The 23,898-nt window shown below is 40.7% G+C and overlaps 1 protein-coding gene across 28 annotated transcripts in view; it reads right to left on the reverse strand.

The window, feature by feature from the left end:
- The window catches only part of FAM193A (family with sequence similarity 193 member A), a 95,460-nt gene that overhangs the window by 18,341 nt on the left and 53,221 nt on the right, over window positions 1-23,898 (reverse strand). For 7 of the 28 annotated variants that reach the window (XM_078392534.1, XM_072998412.2, XM_072998413.2 and 4 more), the window contains 8 exons: window positions 21,438-21,588; window positions 21,170-21,340; window positions 18,090-18,362; window positions 15,380-15,566; window positions 8,504-8,773; window positions 6,474-6,753; window positions 3,999-4,185; window positions 1,687-1,917 (listed from right to left, as the gene is read on the reverse strand). In XM_078392534.1, the coding sequence (XP_078248660.1) occupies window positions 1,687-1,917; window positions 3,999-4,185; window positions 6,474-6,753; window positions 8,504-8,773; window positions 15,380-15,566; window positions 18,090-18,362; window positions 21,170-21,340; window positions 21,438-21,588 (1,750 nt within the window). The remainder of the gene's footprint in view (window positions 1-1,686; window positions 1,918-3,998; window positions 4,186-6,473; window positions 6,754-8,503; window positions 8,774-15,379; window positions 15,567-18,089; window positions 18,363-21,169; window positions 21,341-21,437; window positions 21,589-23,898) is intronic. The other 21 variants (XM_078392537.1, XM_078392538.1, XM_072998418.2 and 18 more) reach the window with 7 other exon arrangements.

The following is a 23,898-nucleotide window of genomic DNA, read 5'->3' on the forward strand; positions in this document are numbered from 1 at the left end:
AGTTATAGCTGTTTTTGACATTGTTTAGACAGAAGTTAAAACAAATTATCCAAATGCAAGTAGGATGTTCCTTGTTCTTCAATGAATAAGAACAGTTCTAACTGAATTCAGAATCTATTGCAATTCAAAACTGAATTCAAAAAGATATCTCATACACTAGGACCCCTGTATCCGCTGAATCAATACCCATGGTTTCACTTAACCGCGGTAACTGGTCAACTCTTCTGGTACTATAGATTCATTGCTTGGGTTCGGGCCAGGTTTTCAGAATGCCTAAATCAAGTAGGAGGCAGGGAAGAACTCCACTCAAGGCCAGGCAGAGGATGGGATTTTCCTTGTTACTTCCCTCCCGCTCAAGGTCTTGTGGACATGACTGCAGGCTGGGTCGGACCCTTGGCCAAAGCAAGGCAGAGTGAGGAATGGGTGCTCCAATCCCATTTTCTGCTAGCAAGCCAAAATGGCTGTGATTGCACCGAGAACTGGAGAGATCGGGTAAAAATGGGTGGCAGCTCTGCGTCTGAGCTCCAGAGGCAGATGTGCTGATTTCCAATGCTGGCAGAGGAGGAGGGAGAGAAAGAGGAGGACCCAACTGGCTCTCACCCTTCTCCTGCCTTCACTGCCTGCTCTACACCCCTCCATTATCCACCTCCCCCTACAGATTTCAGACAGGGGTGTGCACACAAACAAAAATGTGAGTATTTCTGTTCATTTTCTGGGCTTGAAAAGAAAAATAGAGATTTGCTGTCGCCACCCAGTTTGTAAGGGTCTATTTGTCTAGCTAATCTGGTGGCAGATTAGCTACACAACTTGCTTGGGCAGTTGAACTTGAAGAGGATGGGAGGTGCTTTTTTCCCCTTTAAATAATTATTGCCTGTACTCGTTATGCATTTACTACTTTCTGTGCTTTTCAGCAGCTGCGGAGATCCTACTGTCATTACAATATAAGGAACAACCACAAATCTTTACTTTTCTATTAACCACAATGGATGCACACAAAAAGAAAAACCAAAGAAGTTATTACCTCATCAGAACCTCTGTAGATTTATGGCAGAAATCCTGCTACTTTGTTATACATGTTGAAGGCAAAAGGAATAACATTCAGTCACTTCTAGATGGCAATTAATAAGTCCCTACTGTGCCGAGCAGCAGAAGAATCCCAGCAGGAACTTGTTAATTGCCAGCTAGAAGTGACTGAGCATTACAGATTTGCTTTCTACATCATAACAAAGCAAAAGGATTTCAACCAATATTTCTTCAAATATTTTAGGTTTAGTGTTACTCTTAATGTTAAGAAATTCTGCAACATTTTTGACAAAATCTTAAAGTTGGCAATCAGCTACTGAAAATATGATTATATTTCAGTTATGGTCTGTTATTTTCAGTAGACAATTCTCCCTTATTAAAGAATGGAAAAGGGTTAATTACTCTGAGGGAAGCTCTTAAGAATAACAACACTTGTCTTAGAACTGCAGAACTGAAAGGGGCCATATGAGTGGTTCCCAACCTTGGGTAGCCCTCGTGTTCTTAGGCTGCAATTTCCAGAAGCTTTCACCACAGGCTGTGTGGGCCAGAGTTTCTGGGAGGTGCAGTCCAAGAACACCTGGGTTACCCAAGGTTGGAATCACTGCTACAGATCATCAAGTCTGTTCCCTGTCATGGCTCCTGCTAACACAGATCTGGGCTTACCTTTTTTTGTTTATGCCTTGCTCTTTTGGCTGTCCGTGTGCTGTTTACTGGCTTTGTCTCGGGGCTGTTTATGAACTGTAGCAAGTCTTCTACTTTTCGATGATCAATAACAGTTTCCTTATCTGAGTTCAGCTCCAGTTTCCTGGGTTGTCCCTCTTTTCTCTTTGTTAAACGCAACCTAAGTTTTTCTCTCATTTCAGTGTAATTTCGACTGGTTGGTGCTGCTGGTGGCTGGCAGGAAATTTTTAAAAATTAAATGAAACAGAGCTCCAAAATTCTATGCCACTGCTTAAAACTCAGCATTCTGTTTTTAAAATGACTGACACATCTCTAATTGAGTATCACAACTTACAAAAAATAGTATAATAATTGCAGGTAAAATAAGGAAACATTTCAGATCAAACATGAAGATCCAAGTTAATTTAGAATTATTTCTACTAAAATTGTATTGCTTGAAATATAAAATAACATGGTACTAAATGTGCATCTTCTCTCCCATGTTTAAAACTTTTTTTAAAAAAGAGAAATCCAAGAATACTAAAAATAAGATCACAGTATGGGAAATTGCAGAATTATCCAAATTAACTGAAAAGCTGAGATTAAAGAGATGTCAGGTCACAAATAAATCAATGAAAAAACATAGGAAGTTTTGTTAAAGCTGAGAGTTCTTTTAAGGTAAAGGTAAAGGTTCCCCTTGACAATTTGTCCAGTTATGTCTGACTCTTGGGGGTGGTACTCATCACTGTTTCCAAGCCATAGAGCCAGTGTTTGTCCGCAGACAGTTTCCGTAGTCACGTGGCCAATGCAACTAGACATGGAACACCATTATCTTCCCACCATGGTGGTACCTATTTATCTACTCGCATTTTTACAGGCCTTCGAACTGCTAGATTGGCAGGAGCTGGGACAAGCAACGGGAGCTCACTCCGTCGTGTGGATTCGAACTGCTGATCTTTCGACCTTGCAGCCCAGAGGCTTTGCGGTTTAACCCGCAGCTCCACCACATCCCATAGAGTTCTTTTGCTAGTGTTTAAAAACAGAATATTTATATGTGTCTAATTAATCTTCAAAACTCTACTTTTCTGTGTGATTACTTTGTTTACATATATATATATATATATATATATATATATATAGATAGATAGATAGATAGATAGATAGATAGATAGATAGATAGATAGATAGATAGATAGATAGATAGATAGATAGATAGATAGATAGATATAGATAGATAGATATATTTTTGTTATTGTACTATGAATTCTGAATATAAACTTCAGTGTGCATCTGCAGAAGTGGTCTTATGTCAAATTTTTTAAAAAGCTTATGCCAAATAACACTTGCTAGTTTTTAAGATGCCTCAAGTGTCTTCACTGTTTTTGTAAAATTAGTAAGGTTCTTAATAAAAAGGTGAGGAAGATTTACTGACCAAAATATATGTTTGCATGTGTTTAGGAGAAGGACTAAGGGCTCTGTAGAATATAGCAGTGGTCCTCAACCTTGGGCCTCCAGATGTTCTTGGACTACAACTCCCAGAAGCCTTCACCACCACCTCTGCTGGCCAAGATTTCTGGGAGTTGAAGTCCAAGAACATCTGGAGGCCCAAGGTTGGGGACCACTGGAATATAGCACATGGTGTGCATACAAAAAAAAAAAATACTGTACTCATTCCCCAGCATGTTCAGTGAAAAGGATAACGGAGCAGGTTCTCTCTCTGCAGGTGAACTTGGGGAGCCATTGCCACTCACAAGAGATGATACTAGGCTAGGTGGATAGTCTCATGGGGCATATGACAGTATTTGTTCCATATATGGTGCAACCCGACAGTAGCAGACTACCACCCTAAGTCAATCAGTAGTATACTTTACAATGAGCCACCACTAGTTAGAAAAAATGGAGAGGAACAAGTTTCTGTCTTTATCCCTTTTTTGTCATATGCTAACTTGCCAATGTTCCGGTAGTTGCAATTTCCAGGCATTAGCAACTTATCCCTTCCATCCCTAGTTCACAAAGGTTCCTGATGATGAAAAGGATTCCTTGGGACCCTGGGACAGGAAGAGGAAATGCTCAATTTTCGCCAAATACCGTCACATTACATATTGTACAAGTCCTCCGCCACCCACAGAATTAGTCCGAACCAGTGTGTCTCTCTGAGGTTGCTTCAGATCATCTCAGGGTCCAACATTAAGGGAGAAATTGACTGAGTAAACCTGGCAGTTCCATGTGATTCAATAAGTTTTGTGTGTATTGTCACAGTAAAAGTAATGTACAAAGATAGTAAAATAAAACATGGGGGTAGAGAGCCTACTTACTCCTCCATGGCCAAAAAATTCACAGTAGCAACAGTCACAGTATTTTCCTTCTTTTTGGTTTGTGGATGCTGACGTACTTGAACTATGCTCTGAACAGCTATCATCATCTTGGCTGTCTTCACCATCATATTGTGGGTGATCATATATACTAATGTTCTCACAGTGTTGGCCTTCACAATCAGGATCACTGCATTAAAACAAAAAATGTTAACCAAGTCTAAAAAGAAGACACCAACATATGATGCAGTGGCCTCTACTGTATAAAAGTGAATATCACAATGTTTTTTCTTTCTGTTTTTGTCTTAACTCTCTTCCATAGCTATCTCACTGGGGGGGGGGGAGACCAGCAGCTAATAGCAAAATGTAAGTGGTGTATTTTCAGTAACCTTTACAACTTTGATGTAACAAAATGGGTGTATGTGTTGAAAACCAGATGAAAAAGAGGTGACCTCGTCACATCTCTTAAAGGTTTTTGCAAAAGACACAAGAAAAACACTGTCTTTGGGAACAGGAACAAGTCTCACAAATGCCAACAGAAGAAAATTAAGTTCTTGACACTGCATTGCAAGAGAAGCAGGACATACCTTGACTTCACTGTAAGGACATCAATACAGTACTTATGATCTCATGGTTTCAATGCCCCTACTACCAAACTTTACAGTTGGTTCCTCCAGAAATTTCCAGCAACAGAAGTACAATATGGTGTTTTATACTCTTCTTTTACCCAATTTCCCAGTTAATTCTTGCACCTCAATATGACTGACTCACTAACTTGAAATAGTCCCAGTGAAGGGTGAGTTCTTTGGCCAATTCACCCATAATTTGCAATGGATTAAGCACAGATGAATGCAAATAAAAACCTGGCAACTACATGATGTACAGCTTAATGGAGGGAAGTCCATTGTGGAATTGTCTCTTTTTATCTTTTTTTGTTGTTGCTCAGCCAGCAGGGGTGGTTTAAATTTGCTCCAACTGGGCTGACATTGATTTTGTCCACTTTCTGCCCAGCATGATCCAAAATCAAAGAGGTATGCATGGGGATGTCAGTTCCCCTCAACTAATCACCTGTTGCCCGCAAACAGTGTTTGTTTGTTTTGGTAAAAAGGCTTTCAAGGCAGTGATGGAACACAGCATCACTAGGTCACTTAAGAAAACTAAATTTTAAAAAGAGGGAAATTGCCAATTAGCATCTTGTCAAAGGCAGCTTCTGCTGCTGGAGCTCTGGGCAAACACAGCTCTCTGCCTCTGCTACATCTGCTGCTTCCTGCAAACTGTTTGTTGTCTATACAACTGCAGCAATTTCACTAGCAGAGTACCATTTGAAAAGCTGCAGAACACAATTGATCCAAGGGTATTTTCCCCACTGTGTAGTCACATGAGTTCAGAAACATTTGCTACCAAATACATATGTAGAAACTACAGTAACAGAATGTTAAAGTACACATACTATCAAAAATTACATAGCAGAGTATTAATAATATTGACCTGAATTTATCTCAGAATCTTTTTTGTCTTTTCATTTGCAGTTAATGGCCAGAATCCTATCACCTTTGCTCTTTACTCTGCTGTCCTTTTGTGCTTTCCAGCATTCACTTGCTGCATGAACGATTATGCCCCCAATAGTAGGATGGACAACAAATCAGAGAGAGAAATCACTTTTGCTACTGCCTTATGTGTGCATTTTCCCCAACAGGGTTTTGGTCACTGGTTTTATTTTCAGGTTTCTTTTTTTAAAAGTTAATAAAAGTCAGTATTTATTCAACAAGCAATGAGTTTGGAAATAAAAGCATATTGTCAGAATTCTATAAGCATATTGCATCTATTATGTATATTTAATAAGCATAGAATATATGTATATCTTCCACAAATTCCAACTTAAATTATATAAAGCAAAATGCTTAAGCTTAAAGTGTGTCAGTTTATTTTCCATATCCATAAAACATAATCTGTTACAAGTCTTATTAGTCTGGTAGTATAGTAGAGAGTTTCAAACAGAATGTACAGTCAGCAGATGACAACCTTCCATTCATAAACTGCAGCCCAGACCACACAAGATCCAAGAGTAAGCTCAAGACTGGTCAGGAAGAAGGGAGTAGGTATTGTTTTCCCATACTTGCCACTCAATAGCAGCAACACTCCGTACAAGAAAAATTAAGACTTAAGAGATTTATTTACAAAGAACGCACTCTCTTTCTCCCCTTCTCTCTATGTTTGCGTGTGCAGGAAAGGAAGTTGAGCAACAGTAGGAAGGGGACAGAGCATCAAATTTCAAAACAAATATTTCAGCTATTATATGTGCTGTAAGATATTTAGATAACTATTTATATATTGACTGATATCTTGCATAATGTAATGGTGAGTTTTGGTATGTGTGTATATCCTTGAGAACTACAGATGGGGTTCTTTATTTACTGTGGTAGAGTGGTAGCATTTTGTATTTCTATAGTTATTTTGTAATGAAATGTAAAACCTTACCTGCAAACACTTGATGGAGCACTACTCAAATTTTCTTTGGCTGAAGGAGATGCAGCAGTTGTGGCATAAAAGCCTGGATGGGGATCCACAAAGCCAGGAGCAGTTGTGATAACTCTGGAGAATGATGGAGTATTAGGGCTTGGGAGATGGGAAGTTGAAGCCGGAGAAAGCACCACAGAGGAAAGAGAGGAAAGTGGTGCTAAACTAGTGGGACTGCTTTGTGGTGCAGCTGACGCAGAACACCTATGATCCTCTGCAGTAATACTGTGGAACACATCACCTAAATATGAAAAAGAAATGTTACCCAGCAGTTTCAAGGTTAAACTTGCTTCATTTTAAAAAATCGAAATGAATTCTAATTAAATGTTTGCATTTTAAAATGCCTGGTTGCATGGCCAGGGACATTAACTTTCAACATGTATTTGTTTAAACTTTATTTAATATTATATCCACTGTCTGGTCAGTAATTCAATGAGAAACTGCTTGGTAACTCTACAAAGGCTGCTTGGGGTTTCATGGAAGTTTTGTTGGATATAAATATACTAAACAAAATAAAATCTATATAATTAGAATGAAATTTGATTATACCTGCTAAGGTAGACGCAATTCTACATTTTATATTTGAGGACATGAAGAGAAGGCGTGATGTAAAAGTGTCCCTAGAGGCAGTTCTGAGCAAAAGAAACAATGGGGGAAGATGGGAAATCATTGGAGGGACAAGGAAACCCTGATACACCTGACAGTATTGGAGTAGATGGTGAGCACCATGGGATCAATATCCACTGTTTCACTTATTCATGGTCTGAGAATATTTAAAATATTTAAAAAATCCAGAAAAAACTATTTTCACATGTATTACCACAACCGACCACTAGAAGGCACTACAGATTGTGCTACGAGTACAGTACTTGTTAGTGAAAACTTCATAGCATGGTTCCTGGTAATGCACGCTAAAATATTTTTTCTGGTTTTTTTCCCCTCGCTTGGAACCAACCTCCAGCAGATATGGGGGTCCTACTGTATCAGGATACTAAAGCACAAAGATGGTAAAGGTGATAAAGAGGCAGGATAAGTCCAAGGACTCCCCCCACCTGATTAGAAGAAACAACAGTGTGCTTGAAAGTACAGTAACAGAAAAGCATCCTATCATGTTCTGGTTGCACAGTTGACATTTACAATGGGAGGAAGATTAAGAAAACATCCAGTGCTGAAAATAAAAAAAGAGTTCAAGCAGAAAACAGAAATATCAGAAAAGAGGGAAGGGGTCAATGCTTCCAAGAAAGCTATTAAATCAATGGACTGCAGGTCACTGAAAGCAAGAGAGGATTGGTTCAGAGAGGATTGCTTTGCTGTAATACATTTGCCTTGTGTGAAAGCAAGGTTCCAATACAACTATGCTGATGGGACAATTGTTTTCTCTTCATAAATTGTTTTCTCTTCTGCACAAACCATCCAGAGAATTAAGATTAACCTCAAAGGCCTTTCTTCAGGTCCTTCCACTATAAGAAGTAAAACAAGAATTCACGAAGGCTTTCACAGCCGGGATCTAATGGTTGTTCTGGGTTTTTTGGGCTCTTTGGCCGTGTTCTGAAGGTTGTTCTTCCTGACGTTGCTGTCCTCTGAAGATGCCGGCCACAGAGACTGGCGAAACGTCAGGAAGAGCAACGTTCAGAACACGGCCAAAGAGCCCAAAAAACCCAGAACAACCAAAACAAGAATTGTGTGGAAATACGGTATTTTCAGTTGTGATGTCCCATAGCTGGAACTCCCTCTTTAGAGAAGCGAATTATGATATTGCATGAATTTTCTTTCCTGTGCCAGATGAAGAATTTTGTTTTTACACTTCTCAGATATTTTAGAGCTAATCAGCTTACACTTGCTATAATGATGAATATGTGCTGCTCTTTCTGTTCTACTGTTGTGCAGTTTGTATTGATTGCCTAACTCTGATTTTAAAATTTTATGTAAGCTGTTTTGGCAACTTTGTTACCTTAAAGACCATGACAAAAATTGTATTAAATAATAATTACTTAGTGATGATGATCTTTTAGATGAAACTTTAAACTGGTTGTTGCTTGACTGTACAGTAGTAGCCGTGCATGAAACTGAAGATGTTGCTGAAGATGTTGCCATAACTACTTCATTGGTGTCCATAAAAGCATCTTGAAAATGATAAAGACATTTTTTCTTTAAAATATTTTCCTTCTTTTTGCTTTCAGCTCCTATGATTCCTTCCTTTCTGGCTGCTACAGGAACAGTAGGACCCAGTTCCGAGACAGTGGATGCTACCGTATCACTCCCTTTAAATGGGAAAAAAATAAATAAAATAAACTGGTTAAATTGTTTAGCATGCTTAGATCTACTGTAATGCCACATAAATAAAAATACAGAGTTATGCAATTACTAATACACTTTCTGGCATCCTTTTTAAACTGAGGTGCCCAGAACTGGGCACAATACTCTAGATGAGGCCTAGCCAATGCCAAATAGAGGAGTACTATTACCTCGTAAGATTTGGAGACTATACTTCTGTTAATGTGGCCTAAAATAACATCTGCCTTTTTTTGGAGTCACATTGCACTTTTGGCTCATATTGAGCTTGTGATCTAAAACAATTCCAAGATCAGTCTCATTTGCATTACTGAGCCAAGTACCTCTTGTAATTGTGCATTTGTGGTCCCCCCCCCCGGTGTAGAAGTTTGCATTTATCCCTGTTAAATTTCATTCTGTTGTTTTCAGCCCAGTGCTCCAAGTCTATCAAGATCTTTTTGAATTTTGTTCATGTCTTCCAAGGTATTAGCTACTCCACCAAATTTGGTGTCATCTGCAAATCTGAAAAGCATTCCCTGCACCCCCTCATCCAAGTCATTAATAAAAATGTTGCAGAGCACTGGGTTCAGGACTGAGCCTTGTGGTACCGCACTTGTTACCTCCTCCCAGTTTGAGAAGGAACCACTGATAAGCACTCTGAATACGATTCTGTAACAAACTGTGTATCCACCTGACACCTAGCCCACACCTAGTGAGTTTGCTAATCATGGGGCACTTTGTCAAAGGCTTTGCTGAAATCAAGATACAGTATGTCTACAGCATTCCCATTGTCTACAAGGGAGATTACCAGATCAAAAAATAATATAAGATTAGTTTGGCAGGATATGTTCTTGACAAATCCACACTGACCTCTATTTATTACTGCATTTTTTAAAAGGTGCTTGCAGAATGACTGTGTTAGAATCTGCTCCAGAATTTTTCCCTGGACTGATGTAAGGTTGACTGGTATGTAGTTCCCTTCTTCTTCCTTTTTGCTCTTTTTGAATAAAAGGACATTAGCCCTCCTCCAAATGTTTTAATAGTAGTTCCAATGCATTTCATCCCTGTCCTTTTAATCTTTAAGCATACTAGCTTCTTCTATTGAACACGGCAGTGACACAAGCACACTGAAGTGTGGCGCACTGTTCTAAATTCATCTGCACGTTGCCTTTGGAGACTGGAACTTACTTTCCTCTGTACAGTGGTGCCTCGCATAGCGACGTTAATCCGTGCAGCAAAAATCGCTGCTAAGCGATTTCGTTGCTATGTGATTTTTAAAAACCCACAGAAACGCATTAAAACCTGTTTAATGCATTCCTATGGGCTTAAAACTCACCTTAAAGCGAAGATCCTCCATACGGCGGCCATTTTAGCTGCCTCTTAAGTGAGGAATCTGTCCCTAAACACAGTGGGCGGCCATTTTTTTTAACCCGGTGGCCATTTTGGAACCGCCAATCAGCTGTTAAAAAATCATCGCTTTGCGATGATCGGTAAGCGAAACAGGGAACCGATCATCACAAAGCGAAAAACCCCATTTAAAACATTGCAATGCGATCGCTTTTGCGATCGCAAAATCTTCGTCGCTATGCAGTTTTGTCGCTAAACGGAATGCCCATTAAGCGAGGCACCACTGTATAACTTTTGATTCTTTTCAGCCAGTCATGCCTGACACTGTGGCCAGGGCGCTTGATCGCTGTTGGGCCACCACCTCCTCCCTTGACCCTTGCCCGGCCTGGCTAATCAAAGCAGCCAGGCCTATAACAACGGAATGGGCCACTGTAATAATTAATGGGTCTTTCCTGGAGGGCCGATTTCCATCTGCCCTCAAGGAGACACTCATTAGGCCCATCAGGAAGAAACCAAGTTTAGCGGCGGACGAAATTAGCAATTATAGGCCCGTCGCCAATGTTTCTTTCCTAAGCAAGGTGGTCGAGAGGGTGGTGGCCAATCAGCTTCAGGCGCACCTGGACGAAACAGATGCCCTGGATCCGTTTCAGTCGGGCTTCAGGCCGCGCCATGGTACAGAAACGGCATTGGTCGCCCTGTGCGATGACCTACTGAGGGAGGCCGACAGGGGGAAAGTGTCCCTGCTGGTCCTCCTCGACATCTCAGCGGCCTTTGATACCATTGACCACGGTATCCTCCTGGGGAGGCTCTCCGAGCTGGGAATCGGTGGCCTGGCGCTGGCCTGGCTCCGCTCCTTCTTGGAGGACCGACCCCAGAGAGTACAGCTTGGGGAGACTCTCTCGGCCCCGTGGAGTCTCAACTGTGGGGTTCCACAGGGGTTGATTATCTCCCCAATGCTCTTTAACATCTACAGTATATGAGGCCGCTGTGTGGGGTCATCCGGGGATGTGGGGCCCAGTGTCATCAGTACGCTGATGATACTCAGCTGTACATCTCCTTTCCACCTACCGCAGGAGATGCCGTTCTGTCCCTTCAGCGCTGCCTGGGGACCGTACTGCAATGGATGCAGGAGAATGGGCTGAGGCTGAACCCGGACAAGACGGAGGTACTGAGGGTGGGCGCCCCCACAGTTGGGGGTTTGGGAAACTCCCTCTCTTTTTTGGGGGGGTGACTCTGCCCGCCAAGGATGGGGTCCGCAGCTTGGGGATCCATCTGGACCCGGCGCTCACCATGGAATCCCAGGTGGCGTTGGTGGTCCGAACCGCCTTTTACCATCTTAGGCGGATAGCCCAGCAGCGGTCCTATCTTGAGGTGGGGGCGCTCACCATCTTGGTGCATGCACTCGTAATCTCAAGATTAGACCACTGCAACGCGCTCTACGTGGGGCTTCGTTTGAGGCTGCTGCGGAAACTACAGGTGGTGCAGAATGCGGCGGCCAGACTTCTTAGTGATGTGAAAAAACACCAACATATTTCACCCACTCTGGCCGCATTGCATTGGCTGCCCATCCACTTCCGCATCGACTTCAAAGTGTTGATGCTTACATATAAAGCCCTAAACAGTTTAGGGCCTCGATACCTGGCGGAACGCCTACTCCCACCAAGATCTACCCGTGTCACCTGCGCAAGCCAGGAGGTGAGGCTGAGGAGCCTAACACCGAGGGAGGCCCGGAAAGAAAAGACAAGAAATCGGGCCTTCTCGGCGGTGGCTCTTCGCCTCTGGAATAACTTCCCTCCTGACATTCGCGCGGCTCCCTCGCTGGGCATTTTCAAAAAACAACTAAAAACATTGATGTTCCAGCAGGCCTTCCCCTTTGTCAGTTCCTGACCTCCCTTTTCTTTCTTCTCCCAGTGTTTGTCCCATCTTGCTCAAAGTCCTCCTTATGTAATTGTTTTTAACCATATTGTTGCTTATGCTGCTGTAAGCCGCCTAGAGTAGTCTTAATTGATTAGATAGGCGGGATATTAATTAATTAATTAATTAATTAATTAATTAATTAATTAATTAATCAATCAATCAATCAATCAATCAATCAATCAATCAATCAATCAATCAATCAATCAATTAATTAATTAATGTGGTGCAGGGCTGGGCACTGCCTGCACAACTTGGCAAAAAAAAAAAAGCTTTCAGAGCACTCTAACTCTAGCACAGTGGTCAGGGAACAGGGGTAAATTACCCCAAATGGGGTAAAAATGAAAATCCTGGAGGTAATGAGGTTGAGCAGAGCCCCAATATTTTTTTTTTAATTTCTGACATACAAAAACCCATAAAACACTAAAAAAAAAAGGAAAAGAAAAAGAAAAAAAAGAAAAAGAAAAAACCAAACTACGTATACAGAAAGAAAAAACTCGCTAACCCCTCTATTTGAAGTCCCCCCATCCCCCTTTGGAGTCAAAGATTCCAGCCTCGTTAACCCCTCTATTCTCCTTATCAGTTTGCAATGTATACTAATTAGTTCATACATATATCATAAATTTCACCTAAACTCCTGTCTTCTTCTGGGCCCAAGAATATATTAGTCCCCAGCTTTATTTTACATAGTCTCTTGGCTGGGCAGAGCCCCAATACTGATGCTCTCATATCCAATATGAAGCAACATCATTTCTCCAAAACCTGAGGTTTTTGAGTCAGTTGAAGCTTTCAAAGTAATTTTGAATAGATTCAATAAGATTTTGAATTCAAATAATGTATGAATTCCTTCCTTTCAAATCAAGTGGGTAATGTTGGCGTATATAAATTTTTTGGGGAGGGGGTAAAAGGTAAAAAAGTTCCCTGATCCCTGTTTTAGTAGAAGGGTGAGAATCTCTTCTTTTAGAACAGGATCGAAGGATGTAAGCTTGACTTGTCCTAGAGGAGGAAATTCTGTAAGCTCCCATAGCTGTTTGGTAATTCGCCACAAGGAGTAAAAAGGTTGTAAGGGAATATATTTCCTTCCCAGCACGTCCAGTTTTCGGCCCTCTCTATTAGTGGAGGTGATGTGACTTTCCAGATGATCTTGATGAACTTGATTTGACAATTAAGGAATTTGGAACCGGGTGTTTCACCAGAAAAGTAGTATCAGCTCTGTGGATATGATACAAGTTTTCTGTTCTGCGAGCTACAAGAGCAGAAGTAGACGGTTGATTCCAGCATTCTTTGATAAGGTCCATCAAAGCTGGAATTAATGCTAAAATTAGTGTGGGGGGGTGTCTTTCCTGATTAATGTCCCCAAAAATGAGATCTTCAGATGGAGGGGGAGGTTGTACAGTTTGCCTTTTCAAGATTTCCTCACTAAACGACGAATTGGTGTTGGAGTCGTCACATTGACAACAGGACCTTTTATGACTGACCTCGACATAAATTGGGTTGTCGTATTTCGATTTGTGTCGATGTCGAGAAGATCGAGGCAGAACAACCACCTCACACCGGATCCAGCGAGAGGTGTTTAGTCTTGGCAACCTTCTTTCGAGGTGGAGAAGGTGCCCTCGAAGAGGAAGAAGGCGGCAATGAAGTGAAACCCGCCCAGTAAAGACAGGGCTTAGAGGGGCAGTAGCCGGGCTAGTGACAGCATGTATTAGCTGGCTTGGAGTAGGAGAATAGTCGATAGGTTCGAGGTCAGCCGGCGAAGTCTGTAACTGCCGAGTTGGAAGGGAAGCAGCAGTTTCCGAAAGGGACTCCCAATCCCAGGATGAGTCCTCTAAAATCTGAGATGACAGTGACGCTGAAATTGGGGGTAGTTGCTTTCTACGGTCCTTCGACTTGTCCTTTTTATCTTTAGACAACTATTTTGTCTGTTTTGCAGGATCCATCAAGATGTGCTCAACGTGGATTTTGATGTTGAGGTAAGTTTTTTTTGTGGTCAATGTGGATTTCTTTGCAGGTTTGTCGACAAGTCCTGATGTCGATGTTGGAGGTAGTGAAGCAATTCGGACCTCTGAATGAGGGGTATCCGATGGAGTAAGGGTGGTTTCCATCTCGGAGGGTCTTGACGCCAAGAGTGTTTTATCCCACAGGAAAAGTTTTAAATGATGCTGACGAGCCTTAAGGGTGGCTTTCGTGAAGTTTTTGCAATGTTTGCAAGAGTGCAATTGGTAGGATTATCCTAGGCAGAAGAGTCAGTGGTCGTGACCGTCGGAGAATTGTAATTTTTGGGAGCACACCACGGATCTACTAAAGGGACTGGATCGGGACATAAAGTAGTATCAAGACTCACGGTTAAAGAGTTGTGACAGTAGGAAACATCCAATCAAAGAAACATAGGGCTATAGGCAGTATAGCGGTCAGTTGTAGAAAAGGCAGGAAGAAAAAACGATCCGAAAAACCAATCCAAATCGAAAAGCGCAGAATCATCAAGTAGTCCGATTGTCAAGGGCAACAGAGAATGGAATTTTCCGATTGAGAAAGCCGAGTCAAAGGTCCGTAAATCCATCAAGAAATGTAATTTAAGTGCTCTAAGACCGAGAGGTTCCAAGCCCAAGCGCGGTAAAATGGAACTGAAGGCTGAGGCAGGTGGATAGGGGCAAAACTTTGTTACTTTTCTATAAAAGCTCTAGAAGATTCCAAGAGGACCAGCGCAGGCGCTGTCAAAATCCTGTTGTGTGCATTCACAGAAGCCACGATAAAGAAGTTTGTATTTTCTTTCACTTAAACTGAATCTATTCTGATGGTTGTTGTGGGTTTTTCGGGCTCTTTGGCCGTGTTCTGAAGGTTGTTCTTCCTAACGTTTCGCCAGTCTCTGTGGTTGGCATCTTCAGAGACTGGTGAAACATTAGGAAGAACAACCTTCAGAACACAGCCAAAGAGCCTGAAAAACCCACAACAACCATTAGATCCCGGCCGTGAAAGCCTTCGCGAATATATTGAATCTATTCTATTTACAAGCTAAATACAATTCACTATCACCATATCCTAGAAGGAAGGAATGAAAGGAAAGAAGGCAGACATATTGAACAGAGCTAATCATTATCTCATAACTTCTATATGAAAGATGAAGTCTACCTTTCATATAAACAAACAATCCTGCCAATATCAATATATCTATAAATATCACAGGCCACAACTGTATTTGATTTTGGTTCCCACAATATAACACTAAGGGGAATAAATATAGTAAATAGTAAATATAGTAAATTTTAATCCAGTCAAGAAAAAAAGGATGTTACTAGAATAAGCAGAATCAAAATGATAAAGTAGAATTAAGCACTTACCAGAGAGTGTGTCTTGTAAAATGTTGGAGGCATTCCAGTCCTTCTCATTCATGACTTCTGATCCCCAAATGCTAAGAAATTTAGAGCTCTTCCAATCTGTAGTATTACCTAAGCCACTTGAATAGATATGGTCTTGAAATGATGTACTGAGTATTTGCTGATTAACTGTTTGATTCTGAACCAGTGCCTATAACAAGAATGCATTCTGATTAAAAGTATGGTAACAACACCAAAAATGTACCTGACAGAATTTCCTTCTTTAGAGAACCCTGAAAAATGCAGGGACTTAAACAGATATGTGAATGTTTAGTTTGACAATTAAAATCATAATACAGTGGTGCCTCGCAAGACAAGTGCTCCATTTTACAATGAAATTGCATTAAGATGAAGTTTTTCCGATCGCAAAAGCGATCGCAAAACGATGTTTCCTATGGGGGAGTTTCACTTTGCAATGATCGGTTCCCTGCTTCGGGAACCGATTTTCGCAAAACGACGATTTTCCTACAGCTGATTGGCAGTTTCAAAATGGCTGCTGGGTAAAAAAAATGGCCGCCCGCTGTTTTCTGGGACAGATTCCTCACTGCACAGGCAACGAAAATGGCCGCGCTATGGAGGATCTTCGCTGAACGGTGAGTTTCAAGCCCATAGGAACGCATTAATCGGGTTTCACTGCGTTTCTATGGGCTTTTTAATTTTGCTTTACGATGTTTTCGTTCTACAGCGATTTCGCTGGAACGAATTAACATCGTCATGCGAGGCACCACTGTATGTAAATTCCAATTTCTAAATCCTGGTTTGTGTTATTTGTATGTTTTGTTGTAAAATTTTATATTTTATAGTTTTGTTTTATTTTGTAATTGTGTGATTGCATAAGCGTTGTGGTTTTGGGTTATTTTGTACAACTGGGATTTTTTGGTAAATGTTGTAATTTACCAATTTTTAATAAGCAACATTAATTTTTATTAGTCTTTTTGGTGACTGCATGAGTTCCATTTTTTAAATAGTTCTAAAAGGCCTAAGATAGTATGTTGTCCTTCAGTTTCAAACGATTTGGAAAGCTTAGGTGCCTCTAAATGTGTAGGCCTAGTAAACCTCTACTTTTTTTGGTGTCACAGATCTATTTTATTCCTACATTCTTCTCTAATACCAATTTACAACATTTTGCGAACTGCTAAATTGTAACCCAATTCTTCCTTGGCTACTTCTGTCTTCGGTTCCCATTTTCCAAGCCTGCTTTTTTTTATTTTTATCAGACTCCTGCTTTTTAATTGGGCTCTCTTTGACAAAATATCTCGCTTACTTTTGCTACATTAGCTCCCAGATAGCCATTCCATGCTCAGCATCTCTGCTTCTCTCCCTTCCTTTCTTGACAAAGCACACATACCTTCATCCTTTGCTCTTGTAAAAAACGCAAGCACTTTGATTTATTGGTTTATGGTAAAGTTTATGGGTTTCAATAATCTGGAATAAGGATGTCTTAGAGGTGCCCAGTAATTTTGTTTCTAACTGGCAGATCAGATGCCGAAGGTAGTGTTGGAAGACCACTACTTCCATTGTATGCTGCACTAGACACTTGGATGTACTTCGAGAGACATATCCCAATACCTGCCTCAACTGCTGAGACATGGAAATATAACATCTTCTCTCCATCACAGGAAATGCTTGTAAGTGGTTGGACACCTGTACATCTAAAGTAGTGACTCATCAAGCCTGCACTCTGAATCCTGGGACTGATTTTTCACTGCTTCCTCATGATCAAAACTTCTAGTCAAATTTTTAGACTTCCATGATTCTTCCCTCTCCCCAAAACTTTTTTAACCAGCTGATGGGAACAGGCGCATAGTACATATTTGGTGTTAGTAAAGGCAGTGCCCAGTTGTAGATATTGTTTAGAATGACATAAAAATCTTGGTACAGACTAGTTCCTTAGCTTTTTAGCACTTTATAGAATGTTTAACAAATATATTTTGCAAAATATATGAAGAATTGCAGTGAATATTCACAAAGAACTAACCAGTTATTTCTAACAGATAAAACAGTTAAATTGAGCCAGATTGTTAACTGGTGCTGGTTTCAGGGGTTACATAATCCCCATTACAGCAGCTCCAATGGCTGCTGATCCATTTCCAGGCACAATTCAAAGTGCTGGTTTTAACTTATAAGGCCTTAAACGGCTTGGGCCCATGCTATTTGAAAGACCACATCTCCCTTTATGAGCCTGCCTGGGAGACATGATCAACAAAGGAGGCCCTCCTCTTGGCCTCACTACCCTCACAGGTGTGTTTGGTGGGGACAATGGGGGGGGGGCTTCTCTGTGGCCGCTCCCAGACTCTGGAAATCCCTCCCACAGGAGGCCAGGCTGGCCCCATTTTTGCTGTCCTTCCACAAGCAGGCAGACTTTTCCTAAGTGACCAGCTATCTCAGAGGTTTTTAAACGGGATAGTCTGTATTTTTGTTGCTTTTAAATCTGTTTTAGAAATGCTTTTTCCTGACATTTTAAATATAATGTTTATTTAATTCTTTTAAAATATTAGAATATTTTACAGTTCTTAGCTTTTAATATTGTGTTTTTAATGATCTAAGCTGCCTTGGGTCCTTTTTAAAGGAGAAAGTCAAGTTAAATATATTTTAAATTATTAAACAAACAAACAAATACAGTTTTGCAGAACACTTTCTAGAAGCCTGAAGACAACTGCTTTGAAAGGCTTACCTTATTCTGTGTAAAAGGAGAAGCTGTATAGAAGGAGGGATGAATTAGTGTAGGAGGTAAGTGAGGAATAGTATGAAGTGGTATTTTTCCATGGATGTGAGGATAAAGATGAAGGCCAGAATGTGCATGCTTTTCTGGGATTTTAAACTGATGCCCAGCAGGAAGACATCTCACTTCTGTGTCTGAAGGGGAGGTGCCTTGGGTTTCCTGTTTACAGATATGGCATTCACAACAAGCTGGTACTTGATCAGCCTGCCAAAATGAAAAGAGAGACTGCAACTTTAATTAGACAACACACATGAAGAAACATTCTGTTTACCTTTAGAAGGAAAATATTTATTCAAAAGCAATTTAAAGTTTTGCTTATTTAAAATGACAGAGATTGTCCAATGGAGAATGCTATAAAACAATGTCAAAGCCATTTTAATTGCTTCTGATTTATTACATTTGTCCAACTGTCAAAGTTTGATATTTTACATGAAAAAAGTATAAGAAGGTATAAGAATTACAGTGGTGCCTTGACTTACAAACGCACTGACCTATGAACATTTTGAGCTACGAACAGCTCTCTTCAGAAAATCTTGCTTTGACTTGCGAATGGAGCTTTGACTTACAAACAGAAAAAAGGCTGGGGAAAAGGGAGGGAAATTCAAATAGCTAACTGTAGGTGGCGACGTGGCTGCTTCTTTGTAGCTCTTTCACCTGGGCAGAGTGTGCAATCCGAGGAGGCTGCCTGCCAAGGTAAGGTGCTGCTTTATACTTTTTTAAAAACCTTTCTGGATATTTTTGCAGCGTGATTTTCAGCTTGGGGGTTATGTTTCCGTGCTGTGATCGGTTTTGGGGTGTGTGTTTATTTTTTGTCCCCCCCCATTTCCGATGGGGGGGTTGGTTCCTTTTTGGAGTGTTTTTTCCCATTTCTGATGGGTCTTGGGGAATTCGTTTGTTTGTTTTTTGGTCCCCCCCCATTTCCAATGGGGTCTTGGGGGGGGGGGTTCTCCAATTTTTGTTGTGTCTTGCATGCTTTCTGCTTTGCTCTCTTTGCATTTCTAATCTGCTCCTTTTGTTTTTGCAATGGTTCCTGCATGCTTCCCTTGCTTTTTTGCTTTGTTCTCTTTGCATTTCTAACCGGCTCTGTTTGTTTTCTGTGCTTTTGCAATGGTTCCTGCATGCTTCCCTTGCAAATCAGAAAAGTTTTTGCAAGGGTCTGTGCTGTGTTGGTGTAAAATGTGTGAGTTTAAAATGTGTTGGTTTAGCATGTGTTTTAGACTCCAAATTCTCTCCCTCTCTCGTTGTCTTCTCTCTCTCTCTCTGTCTCCCTCCTTTCCTGCTCTTTTTTTTAACCTAAGTCATCTTAGGTTTTTTTTTAACCTAAGTCATCTTAGGTTTAAAAAAATTCTCCCCCTAGTGGTAGAGGACAGATTAACCGGTTTTGCATTAGTTCCTATGGGAACAAATGCTTTGACTTACAAACCGTACCTTGACGTAAGAACAAAAAACAGCCAGAATGGATTAATCGGGTTTCAATGCATTCCTGTGGGAAATGCTGCTTTGACTTAAGAACGTTCTGACTTAAGAACACAATTTCAATACGGATTAAGTTCGTAAGTCAAGGCACCACTGTATAACCCTGAAAATGTGGATTGTGCTCAAAGGATGAGGTTTGAATAGCAATGCTAGTAGAACACATTACAAAAATGATCGGCTCCACCGTATCAGTGGAACCCCAGTGTAAATCAAGAGGGTTTTGAAACCCAGGCAGAACTCACAGTAATGTGTATACAGTCTTCTTCCTAAGCAGAAGCCCACAGGAAAATACTGTATCACTTCAGTGGTAAAACTAGCTTTTTATAGGTTTATGTTATAGAAGATTTTATGCCAAGGGACTGATGTGGCACACTGCATCTAGAGAACAATTGGCTCTCCCAGATATGTGGAACAGTATCTATTATATGGGTGCCAGGGTTCACTGTACATATTTGATATTATTAGACAGAGTGATCTGTATAGTCATGCCAAAACCATCTGTAACTGGGTGAGATGAGACAACATAGACAATGATTGTTGTAGATTTTTGAGCTCTTTGGCCGTGTTCTGAAGATTGTTCTTCCTGATGTTTCGCCAGTCTCTGTGGCCGGCATCTTCAGAGGACTGGGGTAGGAACTCTGTCCATGCTCTGTTGCTGTTGGTTGGATAGTTGAGTATTTATAGCTGTGGGAACCACTTTTGTCTTTTTTCATGAGAAAGGGTGATCAGCATGTTTTTGTTGTGATAAAGGGGAAAAAGAGATTATCTGTCACTGTGATTGATGGGTGTTGTTAGCTGGTCTTTTTTGTGCAATGATCCCTGGCCCCCTGGTCCTTGTGGTTGGGTAGAGTTCGTTGACCTTTTGCAAGCTGTATTTTTCAAAACTGGGAGCCAGTCCGTGTTCAGTTTTAGGCCTTCTTCCTTTCTGTTGAAGTCTGTTTATGTTTATGGATTTCAATAGCTTCCCTGTGCAGTTTTATACATTGGAACCACAAAATGCAGCATTCACACCAGAATCAAAGAACATGAAAGACACTACAGACTAAAACAACTGGAAAAATCAGCAGTAGCTGAACATGCCCTAAAAAACAAGTTGGACATGAAATTCTATTTCAAAACACTGAAATACTGGACAACACCAGCAATCTGTATCTTAGATTGCACAGGGAAGCCATTGAAATCCATAAACATAAACAGAACTTCAACAGAAAGGAAGAAGGCCTAAAACTAAACATGGCCTGGCTCACAGTTCTGAAAAATACAGCCTGCAAAGGAAGAACAACCTTCAAAACACGGCCAAAGTGCTCGAAAAACCCACAACAACCATTAGATCCCGGCCGTGAAAGCCTTCGCAAAAACATAGACAATGCTCACATAAATACTCCAAAAACGGAGAAAAGGAATAAAAAGCCAAATTCAACAGGTATCGGAATTCTGATGAGATCAAAGCCTGAAAAAAAGCCCATTTATTCTACACAAAATGCTACAATAAAAATGGAAAAAGCATTGCTTCAGAATTCATTTACAGTTGTCCTATAGTCATAAGTAATCTGTACCTCCTGAGTAGGGTATGATGCCACAAGATTATCTCTTTTGGTTTCTTCATTCCTTATCACATTTCTTCCAAGTACTAAATTATCTTCTTGAATTCTGGCCAGATTGCTACCATTCTCTTCAATGGGCTCCTCAGCATCTACTTCCGATGAACTGCTACTGCTGCTGCTGCCCTGGAAAGACAGATAAATCATTTAAAGGCAATATAAACACAGTTCCACTGGAATCCTTATTGTCAAATGAATAAAACTTATTTGAAAATAACGGTACCTCATATCTTAATGCTGCATTGTCGACTCCACCATTTAGCTCTCTGTGGATACCATTCATATCTTCTATGTTAGCACTATCATAGTGATTAATGGAGTACAGATCACCAAGTTTCTCCGATATCACTGCAACATCTTCATTTTCAGTGCTGCTGTGAAGAAAAAGGCTTGTTTCTTTATCACATACAGTAAGCTATGCGATAAAATCTGAAATGAAATTAAAACGCCTATTTCCCACAGAGTGTTGAGAATCTTCTTCTGAAATAAGTGGTTTGTTTTTGTTTGTTTTAGATAGCACTCCAGTGGAATTTGGTCCAGAGATCTCTACAAAGGCTAAAAGACAAATGTCTAGTTGCAAGTTTCTATTGAAAGGCAGTACATCTCCAGATTTTCAGTTCAAAAAGGATGCCTTGCTACCTTTTAGTAATGACTCAAAGAGCCATATTACCTATGTAATGAGATAGCTTTGCTGTGGGATAAGGATTGCATGCAATATTGCCCCAATACCTATCTTTTTAAAAGACTCAGCTGAGTGTACTTCGCATGTTAGTGAGTGGAAATGCTATACCTAAACTTAATGAGATCAGCATCATCCCTCAGTCCAATTATAAATTAGAGGTAATGCCTGGAGGCTTGCTACAAGTGATAAAACACAAAGCGTTTCTGAGGGGTTTTTTGAAGTTCTGTTCCTCTCCCCGTTTAGAAATAGGCAACCCTAAACATCTCTAGATTTAAAGTAGTAAAGTTTCCCTTGACAATTTGTCCAGTCATGTCGACTCTACAAGCTGGTGCTCATCCCCGTTTCCAAGCTGTAGAGCCAGCATTTGTCCGTAGACAGTTTCCGTGGTCACGTGGCCAGTACAACTAGACACGGAACGCTGTTACCTTCCCACCGAGGTGGTAGCTATTTATCTACTTGCATTTGCATGGAGCTGGGACAAGCGACAAGAGATCACTCCATTGCATGGATTTGATCTTACGATTGCTCGTCTTCCAACCTTGCAGCACAGAGGCTTCTGTGGTTTAACCTGCAGGGCCATCACATCCCTATAGATTTAAAGTAGCTCATACAAACTGAAAATACCAATTTTGCTTATCTTGAAAGAGAATGGTTGGCCACACCTGCTTTTTTTATTTAGAAATAATCTAGGCTGCAGTGGCTGAAATACTGATCCTCAAAAGAGGGATTTCAAATAAGCAAAACAGTGATCATATTAGAAACTGAACATCTGTAGTACAGGTTTGCCAGGAAGACAATACAATTTATTTTATGAGCAAGGGAGAGTTACAGCACAGCAAAAAAAAAAAAAAAAACAGGTTTGCTTTCGAGAAAGTAAAAGACAGACAGTTCTCCAGAAAGGGGGACATTTTGTCATTTAAGTCCAAAGAATTAATATATCGTTTTGTAAGGCATATTTAAAGTATTTCTGCATTACAAAAGCAAAGATCAGTTGTGTTTGTCCCAGCCCTTAGTGCTTTCAGTAAAGGTTCTCTCAGGATTTCTGAGACCAGGCCCCAGACACAAGTCTTCAAAAGCGAAATCAACTCCAGATCTAGGACAATCTGAACTGCTGACCCTGTCAACCACTTGAATTTTTAATTCCTCCATGGCAAAACACGGATTTGTGCTTGCAAAGATATTCTGTGTCTGGTTGTAAAAATATTTTTAAAAGATGTCAAGAAAAGAACAGATAACAAATATTCAGAAGCACACACATTTAAGCTATGAAATCACTGTTTTTTGCATTGTGGCTGGAAATGGTCTTATCTGATGGTAGCAGAGCTTTAGTACTTATATCCCGTCATAATCTCAACCATCCCACCTGTCTCATCACTATACATTTGCTTCGTACTTAAGAAAAAACCTCCAAAAATCTTATGTGCCATCAAGTCACTACTGATGTGTGGTGACTATATGACTTAATGATCTTCAAAGCATGAAGAGTACTGCTCAGATCTTGCAAACCAATAGTATCTCATGTTAGATTGTTTTTTTTCTTCCTACTTCCCCATGGGCTCGAAATTTTGGCTATTCTCCTTGGGCGTAGTGGAAGGTCCGAAAGCTCCTCGTGAAGGTGTGCCATTGCCGCCGCTCGCCATCTTTTCACGTGGTCAGAACCTTTCGGGGGTGGGGGGTGAGATCTCTCTTCCTTCTTCTTCTGCCATACAAAAGTCCTCCACTAGGTGTACCGCGTCTTCTAGTCGTTTAGGTCGATTCCTTTGTACCCAATTACAGAAGTTGTTTCCTAACGTAGTAATTAACTGTTCCATGACTAGCATTTCCAGCAATTCTTCTTTTGCCTTTTCTTCTGGTTGCAACCAGCATACAAGGTTGGCTTTTATCTTTTGGGTTAATGTCTGTGGGTGTACACCTGGTTTCAACCTTAACTCCCTGAACCTTTTCCGATATGCTTCTTCTGTTAAATTCGACGTTTGTAAGATCACTCTTTTTACCATTCCGT

This window comes from Pogona vitticeps, chromosome 4 (assembly GCF_051106095.1).
Source record: "Pogona vitticeps strain Pit_001003342236 chromosome 4, PviZW2.1, whole genome shotgun sequence".
Lineage (NCBI taxonomy): Eukaryota > Metazoa > Chordata > Lepidosauria > Squamata > Agamidae > Pogona > Pogona vitticeps.